Raw genomic sequence first — 16,155 nt, 5'->3', positions numbered from 1 at the left:
TGCATCCTGGGGCTCGCGACTGGTGTGGTGAGCACCCCTCCTCTCTCCTGCCTTCCACATTGAAGTTGGGCAGCCCTGGTCTAAGCCCTCCACTTGAAGGTGGCCCACTAGACCAGTGGTCTCCAAATTTTTTTGATCGCACACCCCATCAGTAAAAAATTTTGAGCACACCTCCCCCAATATATGTATATTTATTTATTTATTAATTATATACATGTACTACTCACGTACTGTATGTGACCGTCTGACATACGGACCAAGTGAGGGCGCCAGTGTCAATCCGTATATTAAATATTAGTAAAGCTTAATTTCTTTCTTATAGTTTATATAAAAAATAAATAGAAATAGAAGTTCTAATATTTTCTTCCCGCACCCCAATGGACCATCTTCCGCACCCCACTTTGGAGACCACTGCACTAGACAACCAAAAGGGGGCTATATATGGGACCAGGAAAACAAGCTCAAGCTAGGGGGGCTGGGGCTCAAGAAGACAAAGGCTTCTCTGGACAAGAAAGGTCCCTGGGTTTCGCCCCTTTCCCTAATGGCTTCCTTGCACCTTATATTTAATAGTCATCAAATAAAACAGATAAAAAAAATCAGTAGTGCAATTTATACTCTTTTGGAGATACAGTCCAGAACTGGAATTCAAAGCTCTCTCCCTTCAAAAAAGGAGCATACTTCTCACTGATCCACCATGTTTCAGGCTGATGTGTTTGCTCCTGACCTTACATATCTCCCACCGTCTGCCTGCCCACTGAACCAGCTACAAGAGGCGGTGTGGAGAAGACTCTAGGCAGTGCTGTGTGGTGGTTAAAGCACTTGACTGAAAATTAAAAGATGTAGAGCCAAGTCCTTGGTGGGCGATCAGGGCCTGGACCCCAAATTTGCTCCCTGGTATGGCCAAGATGCCCTCAGGCAACTGGGTTAAGAGGTAGAAGAGTTGTGCGTGCCTCACTGAGCCTATTCTAGCCCAGGTGAAAATAGACTCCAAACTGTCTAGGTGCTAAAAATGCCATGAAGCAGGCCTGAGTGTGATCTAAGTAAAGGATCCCCTCCCATGCCCCTCTCTATTTGGGGAAGATAAGATGGGTTTGGCTACAACTGCTAGCCTTGAGTAGCTATTAGGGCATTTAGGGACCGCAACAGTGGAACGCCTGCAGAGCATCTGCCCCTTGGGGAGCGGGGTTTAAGAGTGTGCAAGCTCATTCCTTTGGTGCTGGCATTAAGCCCATTCCTGGCCTATAGCTAGCTCCCCCACCCCAGCCCTTAAATCTTCTGTCAGTCTTTCAACCTGCCAAAGAAGTGAACCTGAGGCCTGACGTAGGAACTCTGGTGCTTGTTGTGTTGGTCTTGCAGCGTAAGAGGCCAAAGACTCTTCCATTTAAGGCATGTAACATGGGGCTGTGAGAAGAGATGGCAGAAGTGAGGGCTCTGAATTGATTCTCTGTCTAAAATAATTGAGTAAGCTCTTAAGTACCTCAAAGCTTACAGTGCTTTTGACAAGGTGCTCATTACTGGCTCCCTGAAGATCCCTGCATCTGCCATCTGCTTCCCTAGTCTGCAGGCACAGATTGACAGTTCCACCTTCCTTTGAAAATGAAGAACGAGACCAGCTCTGTCCGCTGCTGTCATTAGGAAAGGGCACCATTTGACAAAGCAATGAGGTGGACATGGGGCAGCAGCATTTACAGCCAGAGGTTTCCTCAGCCCGTGGCAGAAGGAACTTGTGGTCTGAGCAGAAAGTACCTTGATTCCCTGAAATGACTAAGGAGGTCTAATTTACATAATATGCACACATTATTGAGTAGTCTGGGCCTAAGTGTCCTCTATGTCCCAAGGCCAACTGCCAAAACACACAGCAAAAAGCAATAATTAGGCCCTTTTCTGATTAGAGGAGCCCTGACATGGCTCGAGGCATTATCAGAAGCAATGAAGTACTTGCCTCTTTACCCAGTCTTTACCTTGCCATCAGGTGAGCTGGACCCAAACTGGATTGCACTGTCACAACTCTGCCCAGCTACCCACTATCCTCTTAGCGCCCTTGCCCTTAAAGCAGCCTTTTGCCTTACAGGGAAGCATTCATGAACTGGTTGAGGCCAGGGAGTTAAAAAGCTGAATATATTATCCAAATGATGAAAGACCCTGTTCTGTATAAGCAATGAAAAATGCATTTACATCATTTTTCTGCCATCTGGTCCTTTAGTTCCTTGCTCTGTCTCCCTATTAAAATCAATAAATTATCCTTTTCACTCATCACATCTCACCTTATCTCCCCCTGCTGGCTTTTGTTCCCCACCTTTGGTTTTCAATTCCACTCACCTGCCCTTCATCAAAAGTTTCCCTTTCCTCCTGCTTCAGCCCCAGTAGCTGAGTAATAATTAGCTACTCATTCAAAACCTTCACCTTCCCCCCACAGAGGTTGGGCATTATCCAGTCTTCTCCAATTGTCCTTTTCACACTGAGTCATTGCCCTTTGCATTAATCAGAGGCCTAATAAGCTCCTTCAATGACGTGAGTGGTGTGAGTGGGGATGGGGTTATTATGCAGACCATTAAGAGCAGAGGGTAGTCTTCTCTGCCACAGCCTGAGCACTCTGCATTCTGGTAGTGGCAGCTGCTGCAGCTGTGGCTGGTGGGGTGGAGGAGGTGGCTTGCTGCCCTCCAGCTGCTGCAGCACCCTCTAACTGATGCTCTGCTCATCCACACCTATATACATTACTACATTTCATGGTCATTCAACTAAACAGGAAGCAAGCTGTACAATGAGGAAGCTTCTGCCTCATCAGGATCAAGTATCCAGGCTAGAACCCAGGACTTGCTCTCATTGAACCATGCACTCTCTAGCTGGTGGTCTCTCTCCTTGCCTCTCTTGGCTGCCCAGGGGGTCAACTTCAAAAGGAGAACTGGAAGGATGTCTGGATAATATTCAACCTTTGGGGGTGGTGCTAAGTCAGAGAAATATCAGTTCAAACCTTCTCTGGGTGAGGGTTGGGGTTTACCATTCAGGTCTCCTTTTTTGGGAGGTGCTATAACTACTTGGCTTCTGGGGCTAAACTGTGGCCCATAAGTCTAACACCTGCTAGTCATGGCTTTCCAGCCCCCTATATTTTTTGTGCCTTAGGGCTAGGGACAGAAGTTACATGCAAACCTGTTTAACTGATCAGAAACTGGTTTAAACCTGTAACAACATAAATTCAGGGCACATAAACTAGTTTCAAAATGGCTGAAACTGGTTTAAGATAAACCTGGTTGAATGTAGGATCTGGCTTAACTAATTTGGGTCAAACCAGTTTACGAAACGTCTGTCCCAAACCCCTTCCTGGTTCAAGTTAAATCACAGTCCCCCAGCATGCTTTCCAGCCCTGAGCTGGGCTGTGCTGTCTACTCCAGAGAGCAAGGCTGGTCTCACCCTTCTGCTCCCTAGCTGGAGCAGTGAGGGCTGGCTGACATCAGGATGGTGGGGGACAAGCCTAGCTGGGGATGCAGCCCAGTCTACAGGGGGAAGACTGCTCCCTCCCCCTGCAAACTCCAGCTGGGGTCTGGGGCCAGGAAGGGGGGTTAAACACCCCTTGCCCCACTCAAACTTACTGCTGGCTGCAATGGTGGACTACACATCCCAGGGGCACCTGGAAGCAGGAAGAGGAAGTCATGAGAAACCCTGCAGAATCCTCCTACTGTAATTCTGGACTGCAAATCCCAGAGACCTTGGGGGCAGCAGGAAGAGGAAGTGAATACATAGCCAGAGAGCCTGCTCTAGTGGCCCCTGACTTTTGGTCTGAGGTACTGCAGGCATGTGGCTGCATTCCTGAATCAAAGGTAAACGTCTGTTCACATCTGTTTCAGTTCAATCTGTGCCACTTAGACTAACCTGCAAAGACTGAATCGATTCAGCCTCAGGCTTTTTGACTGTCTGTACCTCAGCCAGGTGGCACTACTGCAGAACTTGCTGTCTGATAAGAGCAGACGACAGGTGGTGCCTCCTACCTAAATAAGCCAGTTAGTTCTTGGTTATTTAGAAGTTCCTAGATTAGCTTGTATTTGTCTTATCATACATAGAGAGACTTACTGGTCCTTAGGGATAATGTAAATTATCATAGCCCAAAGTAAAAGCAACAGTGATAATCTTAGGTAAAAAGGCTTCTTTCTGGCATTGAATTTTGTAAGAGGTTTTTTTACTGCTTTACTCCCAGCTGGTTCATTGGAATCGAGTAGCTATGAATGTACTTCCAGCCAACAGAGCCATGTTCCTACTTCTGGCAGTTTCAGTTATTCAATCTGCAGAGGAGAAACGTCGGAACACAGAAGCCTTGAAAAGTCCTGACAAATGGCAAGTAATCACCAAGAAAGTTCACAGCTGTCATTTGAGAGACTGCACTCAAGCCATCAGTAGACAAGGACAGACGTCAATGATTGCTCAATCTTTCTGAAGAGGTAGCAACTGAGGTGAGAGAAAGCAGCCTTAGCTTTAAAGAATGTCTCAGTCTATCCTTGAATGCAACAGATTTAACTGGTATTAGAATGACAGAAGCTCTCCTTGAACAGTAAAAAGAAACAGAGCTCTCATTCATTGATTTGAAAGGCCAAGCCTGTGACAGCGGGGCAAATATGGCAAGCAAACTGTGCAGAGTTCAGAGAATTTAGAGCCTTAACAAGAGAGCAACTTTTTCACCCATGCCATGCACATCCTTTAAATCTTGCTGTAAAGGGTGACACAAGTTGTTCAGTGCATATTTTTGCAGCCTCACTGCGGTTCTAGAAGTCAAGGTACCAACATATGACCAACCTGTTTCCAAAACTCTTGAGTGAAATGACACGGGAAAGCCTAATTGGTGTGATCTGTGTGGTTTAGGGGTGGCCAACCTGCAGCATGTGCCAAGTATGGACATTCTCCGTGTGTGGCACATGGCAGATTAGGGAAGGGAAAGGAGCAGAGAGAGTGTGGAGCTAATATGTGGTATGTCTGCCAGAAAAGCTAGCCCACACTTCAGTAGTTTTCCATTAAGTTTTAGTAGTTCTACAGTGCTTTAGTTCCAATTGCCAATGACTGAAACCCAGAAGGACCTACAGGAACCAAATTTTGAAATGACAGCATATTGTTGGCTCACACGGTCCGCAGTTATACATTCTTGTGCAGTGTGGCACGTTGTTACGCCATACTTTACAAAGTCAACCTTGAAAATAAAAATGTTTCAAAAAAGATCGGACTAGGTACATATCAGCTAAAAGCCCTGGAGGATTTCCATATGATCTACCATTCCGATAGCAATTTGGCAAGTGTCCTGACTTCCTCAAGAACTCACTGATGAGCTAGAAATTGGAACTTCTCTCACAAGACAAACAGCTTGGAGAATGAACCAAAAAGGAAATGTTTGATGATAATATCAGAGATAAACTAATAAGAAATGCAGAAGAGAACTCTGAAGTCGACCTTTTCCATTGTGTTTTGGATATTGCCATATAATGATTCAAAGCCTTTTTTTTTTTTTTTTTTGTAAGAGCTCCCAGAAGCATTTTAGGTGACCTGAGAAGAATTATGACAACAATGCCTTGTTTTAAGCAGATGGACAGCCTGAGTAAGAGACATCTTTTGACAGAAGCACTTTTCTTCAGACTCTTGAAGAAAGCAGCTGAAACCTGGAACATGCCCAAAAGCCGCACTGGCTTTTCCATACAAAAACAAGTTTTTGCCTTGTTTTTAAATATAGTTATCACACCCAAGGTTCTCAAAACTTTGCCAGTTTCCACAGGCGACTGGTAGGGGGAGCATAGGAGGGCACATGTGCCCCCTGAGATTGGCCCCCGATTGAACACCACTCAGGATGGGACAGTCTTTTTGCTGGACAGGCTGGCGGCATGTGGGGGGGAGGGGCACTAAGCTGCAGTACAGAAGTATAGGAGTGGATATGGGGCTTTTGCCCACACCCCCAGGCCCGCCCACAAATTGCGCCCCCCACCCCCGACTCAGGAGACACCAGTTGCCCGTTCCAGTTTCTGTTGCAAGCAGAGATTGCAGCTTTTCTGATTTTAAGCTTATAAAAGTATAAAGGCATTTAATGATAGATCAGTCTTACTTGATAGGTCTTCAAAACCAAATTCTTGAGAGTATTGATCTGAAAGTCACTATCCATGGGTTTGTATATATTAAAGTAAGAAAAGTGCAGCTGACGAAAGCTGCTAGCACCAAGTTTTGTGAAGAGTAGTTTTAAAGAGCTGACAGTGTATTTCATTTTTAAGTTCTTCACTCTGCACACTTTCACATCTGCATTATCAATAAGCAAGCGCTGACCAGCGGTCAGCAACCACCCACAGACGCCAGTGGCAGCAGCGGCAATTGTGGACTGCCTGCAGACGCCACCGGCAGTGTCAGTGCGGGGGGGTAGGTGGCAAGTGACAACCACCCGCAGGCACTACTGGCAATGTCAGCAGTACCTTTTCTCAGGTGGTACACCACCACACTCAGGGAGTGCACATGCACCTGCATGCACCCATTGCCAGTAGCATATGATATGCTAGCTAAGGCCCAGAGGTGTCTGTGTGCGTCTCTCTCCAATTTCACTGGGCCAGGCAGACAGAACAGTGATTGGTATAGGCTTTTTGGAACTAATCAACAGGTGAGCTGGTAAGCTGTTTAAGAAGAGGGCTGGGGTCTGGCAACACTCCCATGCCTTAAGCAGACAGCAGGGAAAAGCCTGGGACTGTGCAGGCAGACCTCTCTAGTCAAAGTGTCCTGCCAGGGCCTGGCCACATCCCCCCTCATCTCAGCACAGTGCAAGGGAAGGGAGGGCTGCTCTAGCGTCCCTCAGCTTCTAGCCTGAGCCACTGCAGGCATGTGCCTGAATTTTATAGTTTCACAGTTTCTAGGGTCAGAAGGCACCCGAGCAGATCATCAAGTCCGACCCCCTGCCATGGCAGGAAAGATTACTGGGGCCAAACAACCCCAGCAAGATGTACATCTAGCCTCCTCTTAAAGACCCCAAGGGTAGGAGCCAGCACCACTTCTCTTGGAAGTTGGTTCCAGATCCTAGCCGCCCTGACCGTGAAGTAGCACCTCCTGATATCTAGCCTAAATCTACCCTCTGCCAGCTTGTGACCATTATTCCTGGTCACTCCTGGCAGTGCTCGGGGGAATGGACTCCCCCAGTGCCTGCTGGTCCCCTCTGACTAGTTTGTAACAGGCCACTAGATCCCCCCTCAGTCCAGAGCGAATGTCTGTCTGGTTACAAACTGGTTCAGCCTAGCCAAGTTAGACTATCCTGCAAAGATTGAATCAATTCAGGCTCAGGCTTTTTGAATGTCTGTCCCTAGCCTAAAAAATAAGCAAAAGCCAACAAAACTACTGGGTATTCTCTCAGTCTTGATATTGCTCCTCTCATGCGTAGACATATCCATTTTCTCTTCACAAAGAACAATCCAGGAATAATCTCAACCCAGACTGAGTGGTTAAACCTAAAATGAATATGAGTCACCGTGGTTTAATGGAAAAAAAAGCTTCTGTTCAAACAAACCTCCTCAATTTGTTTTTGACAAGATTTCAAATCTGGTTGAAAAAGCCAATTGCATTGAAATAGTAGACTTGGTTTTCTCTGGCATATTTGGCTTTGTACAACATGACATTTTGATTAAGAAACTTATATTCTATGGAACCAACATAGCACACATTCAATCAATGGAAAAATGGTCTCAATGACAGATCTCAAAACCATTCTTAATTGGGAAGCATCAATGACTCAGTGGAGACCTCCAGGATAAATTGCTATTATGAAATCCTAGCTGGTAAAGTGTGTAAATGACCCAAAGATTGTAGCAGCTAAGAGTGTAGTAGCTAAAGGCTGTAGGTTATTGTTACAGGATGATATGAATCATCTGGTTAAATGGTCCAACAAAAACGTTTCCATATAGCTGAATACAGGGAAATGTAGATGGAAACTAAAGCTGCCAAAGGACTGCCTTGGAAAGCACAGAAGGACTTTGAGATCACTGTGAATAGCTGCCTCCACATGACTGCACAGTTCAGTTGCTAAAGGCTATCATGCCTGTAGGAGTAGAAGATTGTTTTCCTTAATGCACAATTAGCAAGATATATTCTGGTGCTTTCTTCTCTTTCCCCAAAGCATCAGAGACTGACTGCAACAACTTTTGATGGCTTTGTGGTGGTCCAGAGAATCCTTTGTCTTAGGTGCTGGACTGCAAAGCCTTATCATCTCCCAACCAGTTTGATTATTAGGGACCTTGGAGCTCTTTTTGCCTTCCTGTGCTGTATGGAGTGTGGATCATCGGCAGATCACATGCCAGCTGACCAGGGTTTCAAAGATACAGATAGGCATCCAGTGGCCTTTTCAATATAGCAGGCCGGTTGATTTCAATGCGAGTTTAGCACTTCACCTGCTTAGGTGCTTCTGGAGAGGGAAGGAGGGGAACAAAGCACAGCTATATCACAGCTCAGTCGTTAGGTGCCTTTTGAACATCTGTAGCCTAGGTTACTAACAAAACTAACCTGGGTCCTGCTGGTGCCTTTCTGCAGGAGTATGAAACACGGTGTGGGCTGCACAACCTGCATGAGAAGCAAGGTAACTGCAGGCAGCTGGAGTTCCATGCTACCAGTGCTGTGCTTTTAGCAGCCTACCCCATTAGCTTGGGCATGTCTGCATAAGCTACCAACACAGCGATGATGCCAGTGTAGATCTACTCCAAGATGCAGACAGCTAAGCAGTGTTCCAGGTGCTTTTTATAAAGAACAGTACAGTGGTTCTGGAGTTGCAGCTCAGACTCCAGTGATTCCTTGCTACAACAGCACTTTTCAAACTAATCCCACATGCTATACACTGTCCACCTTACAACTCCTTTCTAGCCATTACTGTTCCCTAGCTTCTCCCTCCCATTTAACATGTGTTGTAACTCAGTTCTTCCAGATAAGCAGGATGCTGGATGTTTCCCCAAAACTGAACATCCTTTGGTTATTTCTTGCCCAATTTCTGGCTCTAGGCTACAGGTCTATAACCCCTTATGTCCTGTGGAACCACGGAGGAGGATCTGGGGGATGCTTACAGCATTTCAGCAGCAGGGAGTTTTACTTGGGTGGCAGGGAGAAACGGTGGTGGCACTGCAGAGGAAGAGTGGCAGTGGCCATGGCTGCAGCTATGGCAGTCTGGGATGGGTTGAAAGTAGCCTGTGTTCCGAGAAAAGCCCAAGTTTCCACCTGTTCCACAATGTTGCTAAGTCCTGCTCTAGGCCCTTCACAATGTCAATCTGTTTTTCATGCCCATCTTACTGCAGTAATCTGTTCTGTCACTTTATCACATGCTCTTTACCTCTCCATGGGTCCTCTCCATCCTTTCAACCCCCAAATACACTGTGGAATCTCCATAGTCAACCCCACAAAAGCTGAAGACCAAATTCTCCATTCTGAAAGTTGCCCACCTCAACACCTTCACTTTTTGAAACACTAATAAGCAATAATGGTCAAGCTTTTTGACCTGGCTTTCTGACCTGGCCCAAAGAACTGAAGTGAGAGCTGAGCAAGCTGTTTGCCAACCTGACAAGGATTTATAAAACAATTCAGCCTGTCAAATAAATAAAAAGGGAAGTTTTTTATGGAATTTTTGCATGTCAAATATGGGTTAGTTTAATAATCATAGAGTGTGTGTGTGCAGATCATAACCATTCATGATGATTCAGCTTGTAACATTCCTTTCCCACTGTCACATAGGTAATGATACTCTCCTTATAATAGATCAGGGGAATAATTCGCTACACTACAATCAAAGCACAGTGTCACTCCAACTCATTTTTCATCTCAGATCCTAAAGGCACAACATATGCATTATTAATTACCCACTTAACACTTTGGGGACAGATACAGTAAAGGACTCAAGCACCATAACTCCTGTTGGCTGCCTTGCCACTGGAGTGGAATCCTATACAGGTTCCCTCCTTACACATGGGGGGGAACACGGCAACTCAGAATGGGTTCCATAACAGCCAGCTCTCAAGGAAGGTTCCCATGTCCCTCTTTTCACCAAAGTGAGCAGAACCTATAGTTTCATAGTTGGTAGGGTCAGAAGGGACCTGAGCAGATCATCAAGTCCAACCCCCTGCCATGGCAGGAAAGAGTACTGGGGTCAAACGACCCCAGCAAACTTGCTCTTGAACAGTATAAAAGTGGCTGCCAGAAAAGTAAGAAAAAGTGGTGGTTCCTCACCCTTGTAAATAACAGCATAGTGCTTTCCACAGCCTCAGAGGTAGTGAGGGACAGCTAGGCAATAGCAGCATGGGTCCCCCAGAGCCTGATCCCAGCCGTGTGAGAGTAGTGTGGGGCCCCTGGTGCTTGATCTGGGCTGGGCAGAGGTAACACAGGGCCCTATCCAGACCACAGATAGGCCCTGAGCCATTCATCCGGCCCACAGGGCCAAAATCACAAGCACCACTGCTATAGATTATTCTGTGGGCAGTACTCTTCACCCGGCCAACCCCCTCCCTCATTAAAGTTGGGCCACTGAGCAGAAAAGAATTTATTACTGGGTCCGGCGATTAGAGCACATATCTGGAGTATAGAAGACTCAGGTTCAAAAGTACACTACGCTGGTTTGAACCTTGCTTATTTAGTTCATGGAGGGGAAGTCAGCAGCTTCTTGAGCAAAGCCTGACCCAACAGGTGTGCTCAGAAAAGGGCCATCAGCCCAGTCATGTATGTAGGTAGACAGGAACAGGGCCTGGCTTAAGAATCTTACTGGGTTCAAGCATGAGGCTCCAAGAAACTCAGCTTTCTTAGATTGGAAATGGCTGTATGCATAACTTCCTAGATGCCCGTTTGATAACTAGTGCCGAGATGCTTCCAGTGCTAGATGGCAGGTAGGGATGGCCAGCTTGGGTCCAAAGTGCATCAGGGCTAGGACCCAGCTCTTATTGCTACTGCTTTTCCTTGCAGCTGCATCGGCTGTGGATCCAACTGAGGCACAAACAAAGCCCCTGCTGCCTGTAGCTCTATGGTCCAGATCCTGTTGTTCTGTGGGCTGAATTTTGTCTGTGGCCCACAGGTTGCCAATCCCTTCTTGAAGATCTCAGTGGCATCTGCACTTTGCCTTAACTAAAGTCCCTTTGTGGCTTTAGCACTGTGTTCCTTCATTTTGTATAAAATGGACACCTCACAGTTTAGCTTTCCCTTAACATAAATCCTTTTTGAGCTAGGAGAAAAGCAACACAAAGTAATTAGATGGCTAGAAATTATTCATCTTTAACCAAATGCCGCTTAAAGGAGATTTCTAGTGAACCTGTTTTAGGGTAAAAGCCAGGGCTGTAAAAATACTGACTTCTGACCACATTTACCTCCAAACTGTTTTGGACAAAAGAAGCACGGTACACACCCAGACCAATTTTATTTTGCATACATATGAAACAGGACCCTAAAAAAAAAAATGTACAGGGTTCCCCCCCCCCTTTTTTTTTTGTTTTTGTTTTTTGTTTTTTTTTACTAAAAAAGAAAAAAAAGTTAAAAAACTTGAAAAAGAGGAGAGGAAAAGCATGCAAGCAATTTGAAAGTAATTCATAGGGTTACTCATATAGCTGCTATGTTTTCAATTAAGTACCAAAGAACTTCACTAGAACAGGAGTTTAACTTCATTGTAAGAGGTGGTATAATCCACCAACATAAATAAAGAAACAATCAGTTAGATTGAAAAAAACAAAACAAAAAACTTTACCAGAATTTGAATTTCAATATAAAGCATAAAAGAGTTCACTGTAAAAGGGCTCTACCCAATGTTATCAGGAAAACATTAGCTTTCTTAAAAGACACATTAATCATGTACATACATATATTTAAAAAAAATTAACACCACCTATATTCTAATACTATAGGTCCCAGTCTGATTAAAGAAAAAAGAAATTCTTGATTCATTTAAGAAAAAAAAATGAAGACAGTGCACACAGCCATATAATATGATGTAGGTAGGCAGTTTTAAAGTTAGTGTGCACACTAATTTAGAAAATATGTACAGTTATAGTGTGCAGACAAATGGGTCTTTTGAACCTGAACAAAACATAGCTAATTCCCATCTAAAATGTCCATTGAACCTGTATTTCAAACCACAAAAGCTATATCCTTTCCCTGGTGGATGGTTAGAAAAAGCATTTTAATAGCAATAGCCTCAGAACAACATACTATTACTGCAATACTTCATACAATCTAAACTACTTTTCTTGTACTTCCTCTCATCCTTGAGCTCAATGCAAGGGTCAATGGGTGAAATTCTCTGGTTTGTGGTATGTACGAGCCTGGACTAAATGATCTAATGACACCTTCCGGTTTTAAGACCAGTGAATCTCCAAGTAGCTTGATGACATGAGAGAACATCAAGCGCAAGATTCTCCTTGGAGGGGAAACCTGTAGTGATGACCTCAAATCTTCTGCTATGCTGTATACCTAGAAGTGTGTGTAGAAAAAAAAAAACCACACAGGTGAGAAGATCAGAACAGACAGTGGCCTTGATTCTGCAAACTTGCGTGTGCATACTTATCCTTCAGCACATGGAGAATTTCCACAGATGTCCTACGGCTTAAAGCCAAGCACACATGAGTTTGCAAGATCACTTCTGACGTCACAGCAGTGGGAATTGCTGAATGACCCAAAATGGTAATGAGATGACCAAAAGATTCAGCTAGGTAGTTAAGATCATTTACATGGAGCTGAGAAAGACTTTTGCCCTTCAATATTACTCATATACAATACCTTAAGATGATTCAAAATGTGGCACAGAAAGTTTAAATTAAGCTGGTGGGAAGGGGATGGGTGAAGGTGGCTAAGCCCATTCTCTAAATTTATGGGGGTGGAAAATGATGAAAGATACTGGAATGTGACGGTTAGTTCTTAATCCACAACAGAGTCTGAAGGGATAAATGAGAGATCAGGTCAAACATCTTGGGGGATACATAAACATCACTAGCATGATAGAAGGTGAAGAACAAGTCATGTACTATGAAATTCTACAGTATCGTACAGTAAAACGGAGTACCTTCTTCTAGCCTAAGATAAGTAGATATGAGCATTGTATTCAACACTTTTAAAAGCATATGTTGAGTATGAGGACACATGGAAAGATATGATCCGAGAGTCCATGTGGTATTGACTAGAATATAATGGCAAGTGCAACTGCAGAGCCCCATTTTAAATTTCTTAACAGTGTTAACTATACCAACTTAACTTGAGTTATTCCTGGCTGACACCAGCCTAAGTGGGCTTGGAATCATACCTGCAGCTGTTAAAAAAAATGTAGTAAGAAAACCCTAAAAATGACCAAACTTTACTGTTAGCATTAACTTGATATTTATTGTCTTTATCCCTCTATTGATTTCTCTGTGTGAGCAAGACTAATAGTCAGATGTAGAGATAAAACCCAGATCAAACAGCAGACAGTACAGCTCCTGGCAGGGAGCTAATATTTATTCACTAAACAAATCTAAATATTTTCTTTGGGCCAAATCTTAATCTAATTTAAATCAAAGGCAAAACCTTTAGAGCAGGCTGAATCTAGCTGAAGTCCAACACTAAGTGATACAAAATGGGTTATGCTATGTAATAAAATGTGTAATTGATTCAATTTCACTGTAGCTATACCAGGCAGATTCCCCCCTTGGGTGTACATCAATGGAGGGGGTCCAGAAAATATTCTCTTTCCTCTCTGTGGCCATGAACTGCTGATTCTCAATATGAGTTTTACCTGTGCTAGAAGAGCTGGATATTGCTCTTTAAAGGTTGGTGCCACTTCAAAAAATGACTACAAGCAGCACTGCAAGTTCTTTGGCAAACAACACAAAGTGTCCGAAGGAGAAGTGGAGCCAGGTTTAAGCTGCCATGTTCTCACTCAGCGATTTCTGTATCAAAGACATTCAGATTGTAAGCAGAGTTGTTCTGACTCAAAGTTAACTTGGACCTTGAGAACCAAGGTCTCACATGTCATCATCAGTAACAAGTGCTCTGCAGGCTGAAGAATATCCAGGATTATATTTGTGACAATGCATGTGCTTTCAGAGAAAGCTGTGAGTTACACGTGTGCATCCTTATTCTTTCAGTGGCTGGCCCAGCTGCAACAGACAGGAAGTTAGAAAACAATTCTACATATGTTGGGCAAGGGGCTGAGGGAGTGGTTTAACAAGTCCAAGAGCAGTAAAAAGCAACAGTCATTTTTGTCACTCAGATAAGCAGATGCAACTGAATACACACAGGCTAGAAAGCCACCATTTTTCCCCATCATCACTTTCAGAGTAGCACCACACTTTAATTGGAAATATTTGAAATAAATCACCCCCATCAACACTTCCAAGTGAAAAGGGACTACTTTGTTTAAAGTCTGGTGCAGATGCTTAGCATAATGCCCAGGGCTTTGGCTGCCAGGAGCAGCTGAATGGTCAAAGTGTCTGTGCACCAGGCTAAAAGGTTATTGCAGGTTGTGCAGTTGTGACAATGGTAAGAGAGGGTTTTGTAGAATCCATCACTAGGAGACGACAACATTCTTGTACACACAGACACAGATACAGACATATGGTGATCTAATGTGCTGAATGGTTCCAGGATACAGTCACTTCCCAGTGAAATCAATGACAAAACTTTTGATTTCCAAGGGAACAAGACTGGGACCTGAGGGCCCTCCTCTGTATTTTTCCCCACATCAACCTTAGGGCAGAAACTCTTTTGTGCATCCTGATATTTCTAAGCTCTTTCTCTTACACTCAAAACTGTACACTGATAAAACTTCCCCCACTACATTTAGATCATCAACAGTATTATACAATCCTTGGCAAACAACAACATGTGTCCAAAGAAGAGGAGGAGCCAGGTTTAAGCTGCTGTATTCAGAGTCCTGTGCAGGTAGGTCAAGTCATTGCAGCCCTGCCCATTCATGGTTTCTAGGCTCCACCTTTTATAGCAATGAAGTCCAAGAAGGACAAACAAAACACATCCCCATTTCTCATTCATTCGATGGCTTCCACAACAACTAGTCTCCCAGTACCACAGAACAGAGCTTTATAAGAAAGCCATGTACCATGATTGGTGGGCGGGTGGTTGTAGTCCATCTAACTAGCTTACACTGCCCCATTTCTCCCTTCCTCCCCCAACTCGCTGCCTCTCTCCTTTCCATTGGAATTCCACGTTCCATCGATTATTTTGGGGTTGAATAAAAAACTCAAGAGCTGCTGCCATATTTTGCCACGCGCATTAATATACACATTTAAAATAAAAACAATAAATAAAGAGAAAACATAAAGGATTTAAATATCTGTTTCCATTAAAAGGTTTAAAAAGACTTTACTCTTGAATTGAAGACAAAAGGAAAATCCACCCCCTATTGGGAAAAAAAAAAAGAAAGAAAAAAAATCACCCCTTGCAAGTAACATTAATGGGAAAGCAGGGGGAGATTACAGAACCAGCAAGTGTTCAAAAGGGCTAAAAGCCCTCCCCCCCTGTCACTTTGCAATGGCACCTTCTTCCTACAGAGTTAGGTTACATAGCAGCAGAGTTGTTACGTGGAAGATTTCACCACTTGCTCATATGGGGGCGGTGGTGTGTTGCAGTAGGAAGGTGGAGGTGGGTAAACTGGGTTTCCCTGTGGGGAGTTGGGCTGGACGTGGAAGGCCATAGCCATGGGATTCATCACAGGTCCTCCTGGATCGGTGTAATACGGCGCCCCAGGTTGCGGTGCACCTGAAAGAAAAGAGAAAGAAGGCACACTGATTGGCAAGTTGGAAAAATTGGGATTATTTAGTGGGGGAAAGAGAAGACAGTCTTTAAAAAAACTGAAAAGGTCTGCTATAAAGTGGATGGCAATCCATTGTACTGCGTGTCCACAGGAGACAGGACAAGAATCAATGGGCTTGAGCTGTAACAAGGGAAATTGAGGTTAGATATTGGGAAGAACTTTCTAACTATGAAGGTGATTAAGCACTTAGCCACCCAAATTCTTTTGTGGACCTAGCCTTGAATGCTTGTATCATCCCTCATACTGAGGCACATTAAGGAGGTAACAAAGAAAATTCAGTTTTTGCTAGGGGGAAGAGGTGGAGTCAGGAAGTAAAAAATATTATTTACAACCTTTCCTTCTTTAATGAATAAAAGGGTAGGGATGTGGAGTTCAGGGAAAGTTTTCCATGGGAGGAGAGGAAAGAC

General features: G+C 44.2%; 1 protein-coding gene across 1 annotated transcript in view; it reads right to left on the bottom strand.

Annotated features, from left to right (window-relative positions):
* Window positions 1-11,352: 11,352 nt before the first annotated feature.
* The window catches only part of VOPP1 (vesicular, overexpressed in cancer, prosurvival protein 1), a 143,836-nt gene continuing 139,033 nt past the window's right edge, over window positions 11,353-16,155 (bottom strand). Inside the window, exon 5 of the mRNA XM_019509104.1 lies at window positions 11,353-15,693. Coding sequence (XP_019364649.1) covers window positions 15,512-15,693 — 182 coding nt within the window. The 3' untranslated portion in view covers window positions 11,353-15,511. The remainder of the gene's footprint in view (window positions 15,694-16,155) is intronic.

Source organism: Gavialis gangeticus, unplaced genomic scaffold (genome assembly GCF_001723915.1).
Source record: "Gavialis gangeticus isolate Ggan-Ray unplaced genomic scaffold, GavGan_comp1, whole genome shotgun sequence".
Classification (NCBI taxonomy): Eukaryota; Metazoa; Chordata; order Crocodylia; family Gavialidae; genus Gavialis; species Gavialis gangeticus.
The sequence above is the reverse complement of the archived record's forward strand: the minus strand, read 5'-3'. Positions and strand labels throughout refer to the sequence as shown.